Source organism: Zootoca vivipara, chromosome 1 (genome assembly GCF_965207765.1).
Source record: "Zootoca vivipara chromosome 1, rZooViv2.hap1.1, whole genome shotgun sequence".
Taxonomy (NCBI): domain Eukaryota; kingdom Metazoa; phylum Chordata; class Lepidosauria; order Squamata; family Lacertidae; genus Zootoca; species Zootoca vivipara.
Window position 1 is genome coordinate 120,854,185 of NC_142582.1, and position 21,362 is coordinate 120,875,546.

The 21,362-nt window shown below is 40.9% G+C and overlaps 1 protein-coding gene across 3 annotated transcripts in view; it reads right to left on the reverse strand.

Moving 5' to 3' along the window:
* CDC42BPB (CDC42 binding protein kinase beta) overlaps nucleotides 1-21,362 on the reverse strand; it is a 98,990-nt gene that overhangs the window by 48,732 nt on the left and 28,896 nt on the right. For all 3 annotated transcript variants that reach the window (XM_035105480.3, XM_035105471.3, XM_035105453.3), the window contains exons 2-7: nucleotides 19,456-19,547; nucleotides 8,078-8,161; nucleotides 6,223-6,318; nucleotides 4,160-4,308; nucleotides 820-913; nucleotides 69-269 (exon numbers count right to left, since the gene is read on the reverse strand). In XM_035105480.3, the coding sequence (XP_034961371.2) occupies nucleotides 69-269; nucleotides 820-913; nucleotides 4,160-4,308; nucleotides 6,223-6,318; nucleotides 8,078-8,161; nucleotides 19,456-19,547 (716 nt within the window). The remainder of the gene's footprint in view (nucleotides 1-68; nucleotides 270-819; nucleotides 914-4,159; nucleotides 4,309-6,222; nucleotides 6,319-8,077; nucleotides 8,162-19,455; nucleotides 19,548-21,362) is intronic.

Consider the following 21,362-nt stretch of genomic DNA (forward strand, 5'->3'; position numbering starts at 1 on the left):
GTTCAAGATATAGTTAGTACATAAGAGGAATGAGCATTTTAGTGAATGCATAGTTAAATAGCTCTTACTTCATGATTCATAATCTTCCCGTAGGTTTCCACCAGCGACTCTGCATAGAAAGGTGTTTCACCATACAACATTTCGTACATGCAGACTCCCAGGGACCACCAGTCACACTCAGGCCCGTATTTCCCCATGCCATCCTCCATCGCTTGCAGTATTTCAGGGGAAATATAATCAGGTGTGCCCACTGCAACTGAAGATTGCACCTTCAAAGTAAAATAAATACCCAAGTCTTAAGATTAATTCATCTACACACACTACATTAACTATATCCTAGCATGAGAGAGGGCTATGAATCCCTGTGTAACAAAATGTAATGAATTGGATTCCGGGAACCATAAGCAGTAAGGGATTTTCCCATTCTATCTACGACTCCACCCAGCAGCCCCATGTACCCCCTGGAAAGCCTCTCTAGAGGATCAGGAACTCTCCTGGACAGTGTGGGATGGGGTTCAGGCAAAGGCACTTTGTGGGAGTGTGCAGAGGGCTTCAGAAGGGAGGCTTGCAGTTTTCAGGATCCAAGCCCATGTGGCTGAGTTAAGTTCTTAAAATCTTCATTTTGAGTGAACACCTTACAAAAAAATGTCCTGGAAGCATGTTAAAAAATTTCCTCGCCCTGAAATCTTTAGTTTTGTTTTCAGTTATTACATACTGTATCTTCCCAAAAAATATGCAGATTAACATGGAGCAATTATGCCACAAAAATGCACAAAGTTCCATTTGAAATAAGTAACCTAACATTTTATTGATACGTACAGTGCCATCTTCACTCATCTTCAAACACGATCCAAAGTCTGCCAGGCGTATATGGCCGTTCATATCCAATAAAACATTGTCGGGTTTTATATCTCTGATTTGAAAAGAAATTATTATTTTCATACAGTATGTACATTAGGTCAAGCAAGAACTTTACTGAGCAGTTAGTAATCTAATTTAGAAATAAACCATATATTTTCTCCAGTAATGCATTCTGTTTACTTGGCTATAAATGAAAATTATACATACCTCTTTATGATGGTACTGGGCATTTAAAAATGGCATGCACCAACTCACATTGGTTGGAAATATACCCAACTTGCCAATTTCATGGAAATATGTTAATGACATTTAACTAAATATGCAAATATGTAGACTACTGATTACTTTTGAGACATCCTCAACATTAAAGAAATTGCCTTTTCTGTCTTTGGATTAAGAAACCAGGTGTATGCTTCCCATACTTCATAATTCCATGCGTAAGATAATTGCTTTTCATAGTTTTCTGAGGTGGAAGGTCAAAGCAGAAATGACTATATAAATTTCCAATATGAAACTACTTTACTTTTCTTCCAAATTAAAGAGATAATGCAATTAATTGGGGGGGGGGCAGTGTCACTTTCCATTTTCACATCATACTGAGGCAACACTGATCAAGTGTTTCGCCTTCTGTTTACCGAAGATTCTTCTGGAACATGCATTGCTAACAGCAGTTCAACAATAAAAATGTACAATGTGTCCTTTGCCTTCCATTTCCTTCCCACAGGAAGCAAGGTGATTAACTATTGGAGAGTGTCAAAAATGAATTCTTCTATTTTTTAAAGCTTTTCTTGAACATGCAGGCACCGCCTTTCCTCACAACCAGCATGCAAAAACAAGTTTCTTTTTAGTAAAATTAAATACAATCAAGCAGGTAACAATGTTCTTAGACGACTACGTTATACATCACATTACAGATTCCCCTCCCCCGTGGCATTTTACATTTGTTTACTCAGAAAACTTGACTTAAATGCCAATTTTCTAGCTAGCTCAATCCCAGACAAAGTCCTAAAGTGATTTCCTGAGGGAGCAGTAATTTAGAAAGGTCATTAAAAGCCATGTTATGTTTTGCAAGATAAAAAAATACTTTAATGACAAAATCATGGCACGCTCATCACAAAGAGATGCTAACACAATGACCAGAAGTGACTTTAAAAAAGGGTTAGACAAATTCATGGAGGATAAGTCTATCAATGGCTATCAGTCATGATGACTGTTATGTTACCAGGATCAGAGGCAGCATGCCTCTGAGTACCAGTTGCTGGGAAACAGCCATGGGAGAGAGATAGTTGCCCTCATGTCCTGCTGTGGGAAGTTACCCTCATGGTATACTAAACTGTGTTTTAAATCATCCCAACATGAGCCTTGAGATTCAGTATGCTCATAAGCATCTGGATGACCACTGTGGAAAACAGGATGCTTTAACGCCTTTTGTGTGATCCATGTACTTCCTATGTCTCTCACATCCCCACCAGTGGTGGGTGTTTTTTTTTGTGTGCAATCGCTTCAAACAGACAGCCATGTTGAAATTTGTCTTATAAAAGAATTCAGAATGGGGGCATCTACCAAATGGCAGACTCGATTTTTGATGGCTGCCATGTTATACCAATATATACTGAGCCACTTCCCAAAAAGAAATTCCATATCCCAACAAGTACGACAGAAGAATACACAATTGTCTAATTGCCCCAGATTGTAATTAATCTCTATTAGTTGTTCTGATATTCTTAAACTGTAATTAAGCATGCAAACATGGAGTTTACTTATCAGTAAATATTGTTAGGCTTAAGCTGTGACATCAAAATACAGAGGAGTGCATATTCTATATACATATGCCCCAAATTAGTTTGGTAACTTCCAACTCTTCAGATGATCTTGTAGTAACCCCAAATTATTATTTTTTAAATTGCCACACGGCCTCAGAATCTGTGGGCATTTCTATTAATAGAAAATATTAGCTGATCTGTAGTTTGAGCTTCCTTGCTCACTAATCATGTAGTGATACACATTAAGAGGTTTTTAGATGAGACAACTTGACATTTCTGATGCCATGCCGTTAATTTTTCTTTCTTTCTTTTTCTGCATTGATTGTGTTCCAAATGCTATTATTTGCTATTGCAAGAATAAAACCATCAAAGCTCAAGAGCACTCTAGCTATCCCCCTCTGTTTCACATATTCAAGCTTCCTTCGTATTATGTACAATTTAACATTCTGGGTGTTCACCCCTAACTAAATGGGGGTCATTTTCTTATATGTGTAACTTTACAGTTGTGATTATTTGTGCCAAGTGCACACTGTAAACACTTCCACATAACGTCACCCTTCAGTATGAGGCTCGCCTTAGTTATAATTCTTATTTTTCTACTTATTATTAATTGGGAAAAGAAATATTATTTAGAAGTGCATGAAATGCATATAAAGAGTTGCAATCTGGAAGTACATATAACGTGTTCTAGTCAGGCTAATCTAATTCTCAGGATCAGAAAATCTGTTTTGCTGAGTCATAGCAGCTGCACAAAGTAAAGATTGGCCAACATCTATAACGTATCACAAAACACTCTCCCCTGGAGAAAGACTTGCAGCATTTAAAAATTTGATGGTGTGTATTTTTTAAAGCAAGTTGGTGAATTACATTTTGACTGTTTAAATATAAAGGCTATGTTTTGGAAAGCTGAAAACATGGGACAAAAAGGACATGACCGACAACAGAACTGGTGGTGGAACCATTGCTACATATGTCTGGAAGAGTTGCTAAGTACAGTGGATGCTTGGGTTGCGAACGTTATCCATGCAGGAGGCACGTTCGCAACCTGTTTGCACACACACGGGTCACGATTCGGCGCAATTTAGCACTTCTGTGCATGCGCGAGCGCCGAAACCCGGAAGTAACCTGTTCCGGTACTTCCGGGTTCAGCGCGGTGCGCAACCCGAGAACACGCAACCTGAAGTGTCTGTAACCCGAGGTATGACTGTATGTCTATCATTGTGAAGACAGGAAGGAAATAAAGATCAACCCACAGGAGGGATATCATAGCTATTCCTGTTTTTACTACATCAATCTTATATTTATTTCTAATCTTCAGGTGAACATGTCAATGCTTATGAAGCCAAAACTGTACCACTCAAAATAAGAGAAATTTATCAGCAGACTTGGTATAGCCACAATGAATGGAGATGTATAAAATGTTTGGTTGGGGGTAGGGGGTTTTCTGTTTTAAGAAAATTGCTTACCCCTAAGTTGTAAGGGTTTCCTCCACAATGTTATTTATTTATTCACAACCAACAAGACAGAATCCTTACCTGTGCACATAATGTAGCTGATGAATGGAATGTATAGCAAGCACCATTTCCCCAATGTAGAACCTGGCCATATCTTCAGGAAGCTTGTCTTCAAACTTGCTAAGTAAGGTCAATAAATCACCACCCACATAGTAGTCCATTACTAAGTACTGAAAAAATGTGAAAACAAAATAAACAACACGGGTGAGAATCAATGCAGAACCCAATCCAACTGATCACATTCAGCAACTGCACAACCACAGCACAAAAGATGTGTCTGCAAAAAGAGGAGTCAAAGAGGCTAATGTCTTTAAATTATTACTATCCAATTTATTACCGGCTTCTTCACCAGCAGGTCCTAGGAAGGGTTGCAACAATTTAAAATTCAGCATTAAAAGTTAAAGCAAATCAGAGCCATGGAAATAAAACACAGAAATATCAAAATGTATTTAAAATGTGCTTTTTAAATTATTAAGTAATGCAGTTACAGGAAAGATGGAAAGTTAAGCTATTTCAAGCTTTCATACAGCCAGTTGCTAAAGTGGGCACAAGCCATCAAACATTTCTCCTCTGCAAGCTTCAGTGAAATATGGGAATGTGTGTGTGAGTGGCATGGTCCCAGGTCAAGAACTGAAGGAAGATGACATTAAGCTAAGCAGCTCTAAGTCTGGTCAGTTCTAGAAACCTACGCTACCTTGAGTCCAACAGATGAAAGGTGGGATGCAAATGTAGCTGAATAAATTGATCAAATACTTGAGTTATAATGAAGGTGCGTGACTTACGGTAATTGCATCCAGTGAAAGTTCTATTTATTAACTCATTGTAGGTAACTGAATAGCTTCCAGGAATATTTAATTTAGAGCATTTACACAGAAAATTGAGTGGCAATATTTTGCTATGAAAATAGATTCCAAGAGCTATGGTTATAGAGTTGCCCTTAGACTTGTAAAATGATGCCTTGGAGACAATCTGCTGGGTCAGAAGTTTGGTGTCATCAGTTCTTGACAGGCAGTTAACTCAAGAGAGAACAGCTTGAGAATATGGGTCAGCCAACAGTCAAAGATACTGACTGCTTGTCATGTAAGAATTCTGGGTCTCTTGGTCAGTACTGACAAAAATGCTTTGTGGAATTTAAACTTTTTTAAAAAAAAAATTGCATTATTTTCTCTGTGCTTTCCTGTCTCCAAACCACAGGACGATCAGCGAAGAAAGATTTTCAAAAAACAATACTTCAAATTAAAAGATACACAGAATAAAATTAAATGCAGAAACTGCGCCAAAGGTGAGAAGGGTTAATTTGGTTTGGAAAACATAACTGTAAAAAAGTACAAGAAAATAAAAGTAAATTTGGCTACTCAATCATTTGGGTACAGTAACTTTGACCAAGGTTCCCAAGAACTGCATCCATTTCATATGGATAAAGTTCCCTTGTCTGTGCATGTCTGTTCCTCAATAACTCTCTTCAAAGACACAAGCAAGGTATTTTTTTTTGCTGCAATTTCTCTGCAATAGCCCTTGGACAGTACAGATGCCCCCTGTTGAGCCCAAGCACTCCAGGGCCCTCCAAACATATGCAATGGCGCTGCAACCCTAGGCATACTTACTAAGAATAAATCGCTTTTAAGTAAGTGAGGCTGGCTCCTGGAGAAGCATGCATAGGATTGCACTCTAAAGTTGTCTGTGTTTTCTCTCAAAAATATTTCAGAGCTGTAACTCAACATTCAAAAAGCCACAGGTGGCCCTCAAATCAGTCGTGCCACCCTGGGTTTTAGCAGAAGCCTTGGGATCTTGTGTATAAAATAACACAATGCAAGTGAGCCAAGGTAAATAACTAGAGAATAAAAGCATTTAATGAACAATCATCCATCTAATTCAATTCACTCTAGCTCATTACGTTTAATGGCAAATCAACATATCAAAAGAGCAAAATAAAGTGTATATGAATGATGTTGGGAATTTGTTTTTCTTCCACAATAAAGACACAAGCAGGCAGGCAGATAATGCTCGAGATTCAAAAAAGGTACCCAACTGAGAAACTAGGAGTCAATGCCCTATTCCTTTAAAGAATTGCAGCTTTCACATACCAAATAGTTTTCATCCTGAAAGGCATAGTGCAATGTAGTAATCCACTGGCAGTCTCCATTCACCAAAACGTCTCTTTCTTCTCGGAAACAAGCAGTCTAAAAAGGGAAAGGGGAGTACTTTTAAATATTTGACATCTTTGCAGAAAACACAGGTGCAAACACGTTTACACCAATTCTGCAACACACCAATATTCATAGCAAGGAACCATTTACTACTTACAATATATCAAACTAACATTTCAAGACAAGTCCAAAAGGCTCAGTATCTTATTATATGAATATTTATAAACAACCAAATTATTAAAAAAATTGCAGTGTACAAGTTACATTTTTGTTTTACAAAGTCAAATATTCCTTTGATCACAAAACTCATTAACCATTCCCAACTGACCAGTTTATACAATGGGTCTGATATAGCTTCTTAACTACTTCAGAATTTTTATTTCTATATTTATTTCCCTCAAAGGGCACATGAACACAGCAAACCCATTTATAAGCCACCCAGAGTTTATATAACAACAACAACAACAACAGTAATAATAAGAATAAGAAGCTAGCACTGTTCAACAGATAGTAAAACCAAGCCATTCAGGGTAGGGAAGGAAATGGTGTCATTTTCCTTTCAAGCATCTGAAGAAGCCATGGAATAGGGAAATGACAGATTCCTAGCAGCAGCTAGGAATATATCTATGGGTGCAGAATAGAAACTATTTCCCGGGACTTCTGACATGAAAAATAAAGTGGTAACTTAAGAACTGGAGAGCTATGGAACTCTTAGATTTATAAAGGTTGTATTGTACCAGAGACTGGATATGGTATCTCTACAATGCAATGCAGTATCCAGTCACATATATGTCTGTCCAATGAAAACTAGGCACTACACTTATATGTGAACTTTGCAACCAAATTTCCTTTATACTTCTGAGAGTTCTTGCTAAATGTCATATATGTCTTGTTATAAATTATTATTGTTTAGTTTTTTGCTAATGCATTCTTCACTGATTCTACTGTGATGCGTACTATGCTAAGATGCTTTCTTCAGCATATTGTGTCCCAGTCTTTTAAAAGGTACAGTGGTACCTCTACTTACGAATGACTCGACTTATGAATGCTTCTACTTACGAATGGAGCTCCATCTGCCATCTTGGATGCTGTTTAGATAGGATTTTTTCTACTTATGAATTTTTAGATAGGGTTGCTTTGACTTACGAATTTTTTCTCCCAATGCATTCCTATGGGATTCGACTTACAATTTTTTCCGACTTATGAATGTGCGTTAAATTCATAAGTAGAGGTACGTTAAGGGTCTATTGAGGCATTTATAAAATTTCTGAACCAAGTATTACATTTATTAAGGGATCAACACTGCTTCAGTGTTTTCCTTTCACAAATACATTCTGATCTTTTTTAAGGAACTAAAAGAATCCTCCCTCAATTAACTATCCTCCTTGAAGACTTGAATTTCAAATTGCACAAACTTACATTCTTTGTCTTGAATAATGCATTTAGCATGTGGTTCTGTATGTCATAGCAACTGAAATCTGAAGCCTCCATGTAGTCTTTAACTTGGTTTTATAGTAAACAAAAATCTGGCCAATATAATTCATGGTAAAAAAAACTAGGGCAGACTGTCTGGTAAACGAATACACAGTATTGCTGAGAACAACAGATGCCTCGAAGGGACTGTCAGACTTGATTGCATTAAAGCATCTCACTTGGGGGGGGGGATTGCAGGGAGGAATCAAGCTCCTATATGCACATGCAGTAATTCTTTCTAATCTGGCAGAAGTTCACTGTGATTTTCTTTTTTTAAAAAAAGAAAAAGAAATATATGAATTGGAAATACTGCACTTACCTCTGCCCTTTTAAGCATTTCCCATTTATTTAAAATCTTCATTGCATAAATGCGCTCTGTGCACTTCAATTTAACAACTGCAACCTAGATTTTAAAAAAAGTGAAGTCAATGACATTTTAGCAATTTTGAATGGATTGATAACTTCTGAAACAAAAGACATTTTCTGATGAAGAAAGAATATCACAATATGAATGTCATCTTACATTACACCCTACTGTAAATTTGGGGGAGATCAATAAGCTACTGTTAATCAGTTTCATATTTAAATAAGGACTACTGGGGAATATACACATGCAAACCTGCACATCCTATAGGTAAACAGTGTGTCACCAAATACTTATGAACAAATAAATGGGAAGCCTTTTATATGAAGATGTGGAGGGACTATACAGACGGCGACCGTTTCAGGCGCGATTACCAATGTGGGTGCTTCTGGACCCAAAAGGAGGCTTAATGGGGCAGGGTATGCTTATACACACTACCGATAAACGTGGTGGTCAGGAACACCTGAGAATTCTTTATAAGAATTCTTATAAATAAATAATTGGGGGAGATTTTTGTGTGTGTGTGTACGTGTCGATTCCCACTTCCCCCTGCTGTTCCCTGAACCACTTCCAGCAGGTTCTGGAAGGAATCCCAACCTGTGGAATAGATTTTCAGGGTACAGGGGGCTGCTATAATGAGAAGGAATTGATGAAAATAATCTTCCCCTGCTTTTCCATTAGCAGAAGTATCTGCTGGATAAAAGGCCCTTCTGCAAACAGAAAAGCACAACTGGATCCAGCCCTATGCCTCTAGGCGGGGGAGGGGGGACTGGATCTGGCCAGCAGGTCAGGTAATTATTTCCACCACCCTTTGTGGGCCAGCTGTAAAGCACCTGATGTCACAATATTGGCAAGTGGCCTGTTTCTGCATGCACGGTTTGAAATCAAACCACACTGGCAAAGGCATAATTCACGAAGCACTGACGATTAGCAGCTCATTAGATCTTAAGAAACCACCTGGTTATTGTAGCTTGTGAAGCCACAGCAATTTGCATAAGGTTTTGCAGGTACCTGCACACCTCATTCTGGCTCAGCTGCACCTTTACCTGTGCCACTCCTGATGTTATATATGACTTCAGGTGTAAGGCAGATGGGCATGGCTTAGCCAAAATTCCCTTGGGGCCAAATGGGGAGGCCTGCAGGACCTAATTAGGTCCACCAGTTGGAAATCACACTGCTCCTCTAGTCAATAAGAACTTTATGCAGAGTAATCACACATAAAACAAGAGCTAGAAGGAAACAAATTAGACACCAGTTTGAAGGGAGCCAAATTAACCAAGTATTTGAAAGATATGCACATAATGACCTATATGTGAGTATTTAGTAGCAACATGATTTTACTACAAGACCAATAGAAAACATCTGTCCAAGCTTAGGGTGCACACTCCTAATACGGATCTGCAACCTTTATCACTCTATCATACACAGTTTAGGTGGCTGAAAGAGCTGTAGAGATTATGGACCTGTCCCCATTTTTCAGCACGTGTCAGAATGGCAAAGCACTGGAAACTCCTAGATCCTAGGGCAGCATACAATTTTTAAATGCCTAAGATTTTTCCAGCTCCAGCTCCATGTTTGCAAATTGTACTTGAGAATTTTCTTTAATGCTATTGACTTGAGTACAAGCACAGATAAGTTATTTTAGATTAATTCAATTATAATAAAAGTGATCACACACACACACACCTAAAATGAGCAAAGCAGACAAAATGATAAGAGAAAAGCAAGTTGTGACCCATGGATTCAAATCTGGCTCTAAGCAAAGACCTTGGACGCAAGGAAACATGTTTTATGTTAAGCACCTTAGTTTCTTTCTAGGATTCCTTTGCCCTTGTCTCAGAAGGAATGGTCAGCCTTTTGGCCAGCCTTTCTGGTCACAGCTAATGCTGATAAAGAAGGGATTCAATTCTTTGCCTTTGTCTTCGATTTCACAGCAAAGTCAGCATTGCTGGCTCTCCATCTCTTGCTTTATTCAAAATATGATTCCAATTAAAACTTAGTTACTAACCCAGGACTTAAAGGATGTTTCACTCATCTCCAACAGCTTTACTTAGAAGGCACCAGGAAGCAAGTGATGCAAGAGACTATATTGGGTTAGAAGACCAAATAATTTGACCTGAAATGTGGAGGTTCCCTATATTCCATAGCTCAATAAAAACAACTGTGGATGTCCTGTCAGAAAAAGAGAAGAGAATGCTCTTCAATGAAATGCATTTTAGAGATACTTTGGTGGGTGGGGTGGGCGGAACCCTTTGGCTACAGCTAATGTATCATTCATAGGAAGTTGCCTTATACTGAGTCAGACCTACTGGTCCATCTAGCTCAGTATTGTCTTCTCCAGGCTCCCCCAAACTTCAGCCCTCCAGATGTTTTGGACTACAATTCCCATCATCCCTGACCACTGGTCCTGTTAGCTAGGGATCATGGGAGTTGTAGGCCAAAACATCTGGAGGGCCGCAGTTTGGGGATGCGTGGTCTACACTGACTGGCAGTGGCCCTCTGAGGTTTCAGACAGGGAGTCTCTCCCCAGGCCTACCAGAAGATGTTGGGGATTGAATATGGGACCTTCTGCATGCAAGGCAGATGTTCTAGTACTCAAGCTAGCTCTGCCTCTAGCTACAGCCCTCCCCCAATGATGTTATTTCCTAGGCTAATATCATCACTTCTCCTAAACGAAGTTAATTTCGGGAGAGAACACACACACTACAGCATCTTAAAATCTGGGTACCGTAGCTAAGTGGGAGTGAATCAACACTGTAATGAGTCTTGGCACCTTGACAACTGCACGTTTTCTAGAAATCAGTGAAGCAAGCACAAGCAGGTTCTAAAGAGCAGTAGAAAGTAGGATTAGTTTAGCTTTCCACTAGTGCTGACATACAATTATAAGCAGGGCTGCTTATTCTATGAAATTTCTAATACCAACTGCTTATCTGGTATACGACTGTTTTCTTTTTTTAAATCCAGGTTTCATGGTTGCAGAGCTAAGTTCTAAAACACAGAAGCCACAACTGTGTGTGCCAATAGAAAACAACAAAATGCACTGAAATCCAAATACTACAATTCTTAATAAAAAAAGCTACTTAGCAGTTTCCAACTATATTCCTTTATCCCTCCCTAGCCTTGCAAATTTATTCATTCAAATGTTTATACCCTGGCCCCATATAACACTGTAACTCTACTGACTAGAACATGGGTAGGCAAACTAAGGTCCAGGGGCCGAATCCAGCCCAATTGCCTTCTAAATCCAGCCCATGGATGGTCCGGGAATCAGTGTGTTTTTACATGAGTAGAATGTGTACTTTTATTTAAAATGCATCTCTGGGTTATTTGTGGGGCATAATAATTCGTTCATTTATTTTTTTCTCCAAAATATAGTCCAACCCCCCACAAGGTCTGAGGGACAATGGACCGCCCCCCTGCTGAAAACGTTTGCTGGCCCCTGGACTAGAATGATTTTAGAGTACAGGACAACAAATCAGGATCACTGAACTTAGGAACTCAACTCTGTCTTTGAGACCAACAGTGGTAATCGGAGACCCTCTGAACCAGAGGATGGTAAGTTCAAGGCTGCTGGTGTGGATTCTATATCAGCAGAGTCCATAGAACCAGAGCCTTTGCATCTGACGTTTTTCAACTAGTGGGGTGCAGTGCTTTTCCCCCCTAGAAAAACGGGTGCCACTACTCACCATGAAGTTGTAAAAGTTAAGTGTCACACTTTTTAAGCAGAGATAGATGTGTGCCAGTACTGCGTGCCCTCTGATAAAAAAACAACAACACAGGAGGGGAAAACTGGAGGCAGAGGCCCAAACAATCATAGGTGACCTCTAGCCCTCATTGGAGCAATTTGCTCCATCGAAGCTCTCTATGGTGCTGAAGCAACCAGGCTGCCTTGATTGGCCCCATGGACTCCCCTGGAGCACCAAAATACGGAGGAGCACCTCCGCCTGGCCTGCATGGTGGAACCCAAGTCCACATCTTCATTCAAACTCTTCCAGCAGTTCACTATAGATATTAAACGACATGGAAGACATAACAGAATCCCATAGAGATTCCCTCAGGGCAAGGGAATGAGTAGAAGTTCACCAGCACCACTTTCTGGAACAGCCTCTCCAGAAAAGAATAGAAGCACCATAAAACAGTGTTGTTAAGTCCCAACCCAGCCAGGCTATGCAGAAGGATGCAATAATCAATGACAGGCACTAACAGCCAACAAAACCAAGAAAGGCACACTCCCTACTGTCTGGTTCCTGGAGTAGCTCATCAAAGCGAGACTTGAAGCCAGATTGAAATGGGTCTACATATCATCCAGAAAGGCCAGGAATTAAGCCTCAATGTCTCAGTGTTTCTCTATTTTACATTTTTAAAACTTTTGTTCCTGTTATATTGTCATGTTATACAGGCAGCCCGTTTACACACATTCATTTGTGTGTGAACGTGTATACATATATTGTGCTGAATCCAGAAACGTCATAAAGGTGTCAATGAAACATCACTAAAAGGGTGGGATGGGGTGCTTGCAGGCTTTTTCTAGGGTTTCAATTATACATGATTTCACCGACACATGCATAACCCCTTTGCAAACAGGGGGCTGCCTGTAATTGAGCGTGCTGTATTGACTAGCTTGCACTAGTGCATGCAGTGGATCAGTAGTGTATTCTTAATTCAGTCCTATGGCCTAGCTGTTATACAAACTCCAACCCCAAAATTTTGGAATTGTCCCCAGACAGCTCATATACTTTGTTGGGTAGCTGAATGAGAATTAACTCCTTTGTATTAAGATTATTGCCTATAAACCAATTGAGGAGCATGGGATTATAGCCCTCCTCGAACACACACAATTCCAACATAGGAAGATAACAGAAGAAGTTACTGTAAGGGGTTGGGATAAGGGGTTATGCACAATAAGGTTTTAGGACCCAAGAGGTTAAAACAAAACAGAAATTGATGGATGCTCTATGCCTGTTTCAGCAGCAACAGCAAATGTAGCAGTACAGTACATCTTCCATAGCCAATGTCTAAATCTGGGCACTAGATCAGGCAGTCATTACTGCTTAGATTACATGAGGAATTTTCATCAGTATCTCATTCATGAAAGAACTACACCTTTGCACTGTGATTGGGCACTTAAGGCATGATCTGTATGGTTCATTATCAGTTTTCTGGCCACTGAAAAGCAATCCAGAAAACACAAAAGCATTTTTAAATCTGTCTTCATACTGAGAAAATGGAATAATGATTAGCTATACTGAACTCTTGGATTTTTGCTCTTATTAGGCATGGAATGTACTGTTGCAGAAGTGATAAATAACCTATACAGGCAGCTATCCCTTTATATGATTCCCTGTTCAATCCAATCTGCTGCTTAGTATTTTGAAAAATATACTATTTTTCACATTCTGTATGTGTGTCATTAATCGTTTAAACTGACAACCAAGCTGCTGCCTGTACTTTGAATAAAAATCACTGTCTAGACTAAAATGTGCAAACAACAGCTACCAAGTGTCCTTATTTGCTCACAAAATATATAAGAGTTCTTTTGGGGAGGGAAGAGTCATTCTGCTCTTTATTCTATTGGGGGGGGGAATCAGATTCGAAGTCATTTTTTCCTCTATGTCCCTGTCCATTTTGTGTGACACAATGGACTTGTCAATACAAAGCAGCTGTGGCTTTTAAGGAAGTGGAGCCATGGCTGCATCACACAATCAAAAACCCAAATCCTCTCTGTACCAGAAAATAATGTTTAGAACTTATGGCAGCAAGCCCAAATACTAGGTGTAAATTGAACATTGTGCTTTAATGTGAAGATTGGGCTGTACTGTTTAACGCGGTTGACAAGAGGGGGTAGTTCTGCTTGTTGTTTTTGCTGCAACAAACTTTTGAGCTTTGAAACACTTAACATTTTCTTATGGCAAAAAACAGGGACCAGATTCAACTACCAGTAGCAGGCAGCTCAAGGAATTCTGCTATTGCAATGGTGCTTCCCCCCACATCTACTCTGGAGGGTCAGGAAAAACCCCAGAACAGTGGAATAGAAAAGCTAGGAGCCAAATGGCTTCTGGGACCTGGGTTGTGGGCACCAAAACGGAATGTCTAGTAGCCACAGGGGGGGGGGACACTTTTTATTTATTATTTTAGTAAGCATGGATTAATATGCAATTAACATTGTTAATATCAGATTTGTAGCCTAAATTGTTAATACATGTTTAATTTGGTGTTTACATCATGTTGGTACCGTACTTCAGTTTTCAAAGCACTCTACTCTTTATTGTTAAACTCCTTAACATATTGTCTATCCTTAACATATACTTCAAGGTTTCAAAGGAAATACATTTCATTAATTCTTGAATGTCAGCCAAACGCAAAAAAATGACTTTTTGAGGTGCTCACAAACAGAAAATATTTAGGTGCAAAATGCACCTGGTGCCCTGCTAATTTCGAACCCTGCCCCAGAATAGTGTGTAGAGAGATGAAGGAGGAAATTGTTGTGTCAGGCAAGCAGAAATGTTTGCACTGATGAAATGACCTTTGTTACACTGAATTCCACCTTATGTATTCAAGTTGCTGCATAATTCTTTGTTTTAATATAATGAATTTGTTTGCCTTTACCATGAAATAATGAACACCAATAAACCTAAAATTAGCCTCAGTGGCTTATTTATATAAAGCATTGTTCTGAAATATTTCTTGGGGGTTTGTGACATTAGCAACTGAAAAAGCCAACATGGGTACACCAACCTTTTCAAAAAATGATTATCATATTAATGCATATTAATTTTCAGCCTTTTTGAACAAGGTTAATTAATTAAGAAAGCTATATAAAGTAAACTAGCACTTGCATAGTCTAAAACTGGTCTAAGCATTTTCACAAACATGCTTTACTGTTTTACTGCATTTCAGAATATATCTAACTTGTATGTACTATATTTGGAGGAATCCTTAAAATACTTCTCAGGCTGAATAAATTTCTAATAAACTAAAACTATTTAAGATTCCATGGATTATAGATGTTAAGACAGCTTTCCAGATTAAAGATTAAAGTACAGCAAGAAAACCTGTCTTCCTGGGTTTGTGGACAGAACTTAAGTGCAGAGTTACAATGCAAAACCTCTTTCAATCAAGGAGAGGGATCAGTTGGAGGACTGTTCCCCACCCCCCCACCCGGGTTAGGGAAGGTAAATCAAAACTACAGTACATGTTCTGATATTTTAAAAATCTTATCATCAATAATAATAAAAGAGGTATTCACTCAATTAATTAATGGAAACAACAGAAATGTAGAATAACAGGATGTCTTTCTCTGTTCCTTTCCCCAAATCGGAAGCCACTGAGAGAAAACACAAAGAGAAAAAGAACATATTCTGTTGCAAATGCTATATGATAGACAAATACATACACCATATACAAGCCAGGAGCTGGTAAAGCTCTAAAATAGGATACAGGAACTCCACCAAATTAGAACAATCAGGGACATCAGGAGCAAAAAACTGACCGATTGCTTCATTGATGGGCTCCTGTTTAAATAAATTTGAAGCAAACCCTCTTTCCAGGACACATTCTACATACTGCATTATAAAAATAGACCATGTGATTGTAAACAGAAATAAAATATATTGATAGTATAGGTAACTGTGGTCTCTTCTTAGTATTTTCTCCTTTATCTAGTCTCCTTTCCAAAACACAGCATCACACATGGCACCTTCTACAGATGACCCAGTGGGGCCCATTCTAAAACACTATAGCACCTAAAGTTAGGTAAACACAGCCACTCTTCATCCATATGGCAGAAAGAGACCATTCCCTTATTGACCAATCAGAAGTCAAAGCAGCACATCATTACCTATACCTTTTCCTAAACATGCAATGCGCATGCACCTGGACCTTTAACAGTCCCACATATATACAAGACATGCACCTGTCCTTTGCACTTTGATGTAGAGAACACCAAAGCAACAACAGTATCATCATCACAGCAAATTTGACTGTTGGGATGGGAGAACATGCATGCTGCTTAGCCACACCATATTAAGCAACATCATTCCACAACCCAAAATGCCATTTTTATTCATTCAATAGTGCTGTAAGCAATAGTTTCTAACCCAAGGCTGAGCTTCCCATTCTGAGGATTATGTAAACTTTTTATCTAACAAAAATACAATGCAATGGTCTGAATTAAATAGTAATAGCTTATTTAGAACAGTGCCACTGCAGGTTCAATCCCCAGCCTCTCCAGGTTGGGCTAGGGAGGGGTTCCTGTCTGAAACCCTGAAGAAGAACAAATCAGTAAAGACAGGACTGAGCTGGATGGACTAGTGAGTCTGATTCATTACGTAAAAGGCAGCCTCCTAAGTGTTCCTGAGGGCTGGAAATGTCCCTTTATAAATTAAAGACCTGATTTGACAGGGAACCGATACCAAGCAATAAACAAAGGCTGTTAACCAAAGGGTGGACTTCCAGTTCAGGGTCTAGGACTGGAAATATACTGGATATACAATTTTCCATTATCTTTCCATTCAGCTTGTGTTTCCAGAAATCAAGGATGCTGAGGCAGGTCAATAATCAAATCTCCCATGGAAATATAATACCAATGCAAGAGATCCAGTTGCACAAGCAATGCCCTTGTTAGTTCAGAACTTAGCTGCCAAGTATCCCGTTTTTCACGGGAAACCCCCGGATTTTAATTCGTTTCCCGCTGTTCTCACGAATGGAGAAAAATCCCGGAAATCCCCCGGATTTCCTACCTGCCAGGGAGCCTCCATTTTGGGTGCCGCTCTGCCCATGTGTGGGCACCGGAAATAGGTCAGAGCAGCACCAGAAGTTGCTTCTACGCATGCCTGGCGGCCACCACCAAAATGGCCACCGGGCATGTGTAGAAGCGACTTCCGGTGCCGCTCTGCCCTATTTCCAGTGCCCACACATGGGCAGAGTGGCCCCGGAAGTTGCTTCTACGCAACTTCTGGTGCCGCGCTGTTGCTGATCCCGCATTTTTCAGCGGGAGACTTGGCAGGTATGGTTCAGAAGCAGCTCCTCATGCTTCCCAAGCAAGTGGTAGCTCCAGCAACTTTTAAAACCAGCTTCTGATGCATTGTAATGAGTTGCTATTGGGAAGGGGGTAGGAAATGAGAACTCCCAGTTCACATACACAAGCCTAGGAAGAACCTAAAGGGATTATGCAACTGCAGCCAAATTCTGCTGATGAATCCAAAGAACACCCTGAACTCTTTTCAGCATGCATTCAGCAACATTCTCCTGGGATCCAGTACAATTAGTTAAGTGCTGTCTGAGAAGGCAGAAGTATTTGCCCAGACACCGAGATAGCCCTTTTACCAAAATAAATCTCACAGTGCTGTATATGACTGAGAAGGCTCTTAAAACATTTATTCCACTCCCATTTATCATGGAAGCATACATTTCCTTGGATTTAACAGGCTGCTATCTTCAAGACTAAACATTACCGTGTTTCTCACATTTTAAGACGTCCCTATAAAATAAGACATGGCACGATTTTCTGGAGGCAATAAAATATAAGGCATCCCCCAAAAATAAGACATGCTGAGTGGGAGCAGTGGTGGGAGCAGGTCTGCATGGCGGTTTTGCAGCGTGCGCCTCGCCGAGCACTGCTGTTTCTCCCGGGTCCCGCTCAGTCGGGACTCTGCGCGGTGCGCACTACTGTCCTTGCCGGCTCCCGCTGAGTCGGGGCTCGGCACAGCGCACGCAGCTGTCTTTGCCGGCTCTTTCTTGAATGAATCCCCCACCCCGAATTCGACCAAGCCCAGAACAGCCTGCCAATCACACCGATGAGCAACCGACGTCGCTTGCTCCCAGCGGTCATGAAGGGGCGGGGCTCCGCTTGTGAGCAGGCCGGGGGGAGGGTGAGAGCAGAAGCGGCCATTGGGTGAGAGGTGTTTCGCGCCTGAAATGGCCGCCGCCGCTGAACAATGGACGAGCCTATGGCAGGAGCAGGGCCCACCGCGGCCGGTCCTGTCGCCATGGGTGGGGAAAACGAGGCTGAAAGCCGGCAAGGCCCCGCAGACCGGGCCGACGGAGAGTCGCGGCTCAACCTGTTGGACACTTGCGGGGTGTGCGGCCAGAACATCCAGAGCCGGCGGCCCAAGCTGCTGCCGTGCCTCCACTCGTTCTGCGTGCGCTGCCTACCCCCTCCGCATCGCTACCTCATGCTGCCGCCTTCCGCTGCACCTTCGCCGGGCGCTGGCGGCCCCAAAGACCCGCCGCTGCCTCCGCCGCCGCCTTTGCTTCAGCCTTCCCCGGCCCCCTCGTCGCCCGTCGCCACGCCGCCCTCGCCGCTGCACTGCAACCCGGGTAAGGAAGCCCGCGCGGCGGCCGTGTCACGACTGGGGGGTGAGGAGGAGAAGGGCTCGTAGTTATCTCAGAGAGGGAGAGCCCCGACCCAGCGGGAGCCGGCAAGGGCAGCAGCGCGCGCCGCACCGAGCCCGACCCAGCAAAACTCTGAAAGCTTAAAAAATTAAAAAGCTTAACAAAAAAAATAAGACATCCCCTGAAAATAAGCCATGGCGGGTTTTTTTGGAGTAAAAATAAATATAAGACATGACTTAAAATGTGAGAAACACGGTATGCATTATGTCTCTTTACCATCACTTTGCTAATTTAGCTACTATCTTTAGATGCGAATTCCAAAATCATGCCACAATAACTAACAAATAATTCTCCACATTTTTCACAATATATCCCCATCAATAAAAAGCTAGCATTTTTTCCTGTGCACTTTTATAATTCAGATTACTAGCCACTACAAACTTTTTGCCTCATGGTAGGCTAGCAGGAATTTGTACACATTATGGGTTGTACCCAATAGTGTCATGGAAGCATCTTTGATCTAGAAGTGGAGGGGAGGGAATTTTTTGCCAATTTCTCCTTCTTCTTGCACATGCTGTCTTTCAACTCTCTGGAGCAGTTTTTTAGGGTTGCAAGGAAAATCAGTGAAAACTGTATTCTCTCCTCTTCCATTAGTGAAAGCCTCCACTGGGTCAAAAGCCCTTCCACAAAATGAAGGACACAACTGGATTCAGTCCTATATGTATGAACTGTTCACCCCTAGGCTACGGCAGCTATAGAGTTAAAGATTCTAAAACGGTGGGGGGAATTGGTTTAATTTAGCAAATACAATAAAGATTCCTGAAGCACCTTAAAACCAAGCTATTTTATTGTGCCATAAGCTTTTGTGGTTTGGAGTTCACTTAGTCCAATGAACTAAAAATAGTTAAAAGAGAAAGAGTTTGAAAGCAAAGCATGCAGTGTATTTACCAAAAACTTACAATAGACAATGTATCTAAAACTGAGCTCCAATGGCATCTTACCTCACCAAATGCACCTCTCCCAATTACTTTTATGATTTCAAAGTCATCTCGATGAAGCTGCATTTCTTTCACCAGCTGAGTAAATGGTTTTGCTGTTGAAAATAAAGAGAAAATCACAAATTAAAGTCTATATATTATCCCAACCTTGCAAGTAAACCCACAAAGGTTACTGGAATGCCATCTCACCTATATTAGCAACCTATGGCATTTTATCACTAATTTACAAAAATTCTCCACCTGAACATCTTCTTTACCTGATACAAGTAACCAGTCATGCAGCTCTTTACAAGCTAACACTACCCAGTTTCAATCAGCATTTTGTTTCTAATGTTACCTTGCATTAGAAATAGCAACAGAGGCTGCAGGGCCAAATCCAGACCTCTGAAGAGTAACACTTTGCCCCCCCCCCCGCCCCAGTTGTCTGCAGGATTATTAAGGAAGTGATTGCTAACAGAGAGCTCTAGGAATGAAATTTGAGTTCATGAGGAGTGGGGGGAACAGGTCTGACCTACTATCTTTTAATCTCTCACAAAAACTAGCTGCAGATCAGTGTTGTACAGAGACTAGTCAAATCAGTGTCCAGAAAAATTGCCTTAAAGCATTACATCAGTCACATAAAATACAGAATGAAGCTGTACTTAGAACATTTCAAGTTGTGCTTAGGAATAGGTTTATGCCCTTTCCCCTATTACAGATAGTGTATGTTCCAATAGGCACACATTCATTCACTCCCTCAGACAAGCACACAAAAATAAGGTCCTACGGCAGGGGTCCCCAAACTAATGCCCGGGGGCTGGATGCGGCCCAATCACCATCTAAATCCGGCCCGCGGACAGTCCGGGAATCAGCATGTTTTTACATGAGTAGAATGTGTCCTTTTATTTAAAATGCATCTCTGGGTTATTTGTGGGGCATAGGAATTCATTCATATATATTTTTTCAAAATATAGTCCGGCCCCCCCACAAGGTCTGAGGGACAGTGGACCGGCCCCCTGCTGAAAAAGTTTGCTGACCCCTGTGCTACGGGAAGTGTCAAAAAATAAGGCATATCTATCCCTGGGTGTAGCACAGAAGTCAGCAGCTTAGCCAACAGGTCTAGCACTTTTCTGAGTGTCCTGTCAAAGTTCTCAATTCAAAAGCAATAAAAGCACCACTATTATGACAACTAAACATATGCATTAAGTACAGCCCATTGTTTTTAACCACAATGGCACTAGGCAATAAATTTGCAATACAGACAACTAAGAAATTACAGGAAGATGCTAGGATCCAGCAACTGTTGCCGCCTGAGCATATTTCTTGTTGTTGTTTAGTCGTTTAGTCGTGTCCGACTCTTCGTGACCCCATGGACCATAGCACGCCAGGCGCTCCTGTCTTGCACTGCCTCCCGTAGTTTGGTCAAACTCATGTTCGTAGCTTCGAGAACACTGTCCAACCATCTTGTCCTCTGTCGTCCCCTTCTCCTAGTGCCCTCAATCTTTCCCAACATCAGGGTCTTTTCCGAGGATTCTTCTCTTCTCATGAGGTGGCCAAAGTATTGGAGCCTCAGCTTCACGATCTGTCCTTCCAGGGAGCACTCAGGGCTGATTTCCTTAAGAATGGATAGGTTTGATCTTCTTGCAGTCCATGGGACTCTCAAGAGTCTCCTCCAGCACCATAATTCAAAAGCATCAATTCTTCGGCGATCAGCCTTCTTTATGGTCCAGCTCTCACTTCCATACATCACTACTGGGAAAACCATAGCTTTAACTATACGGACCTTTGTCGGCAAGGTGATGTCTCTGCTTTTTAAGATGCTGTCTAGGTTTGTCATTGCTTTTCTCCCAAGAAGCAGGCGTCTTTTAATTTCGTGACTGCTGTCACCATCTGCAGTGATCAAGGAGCCCAAGAAAGTAAAATCTCTCACT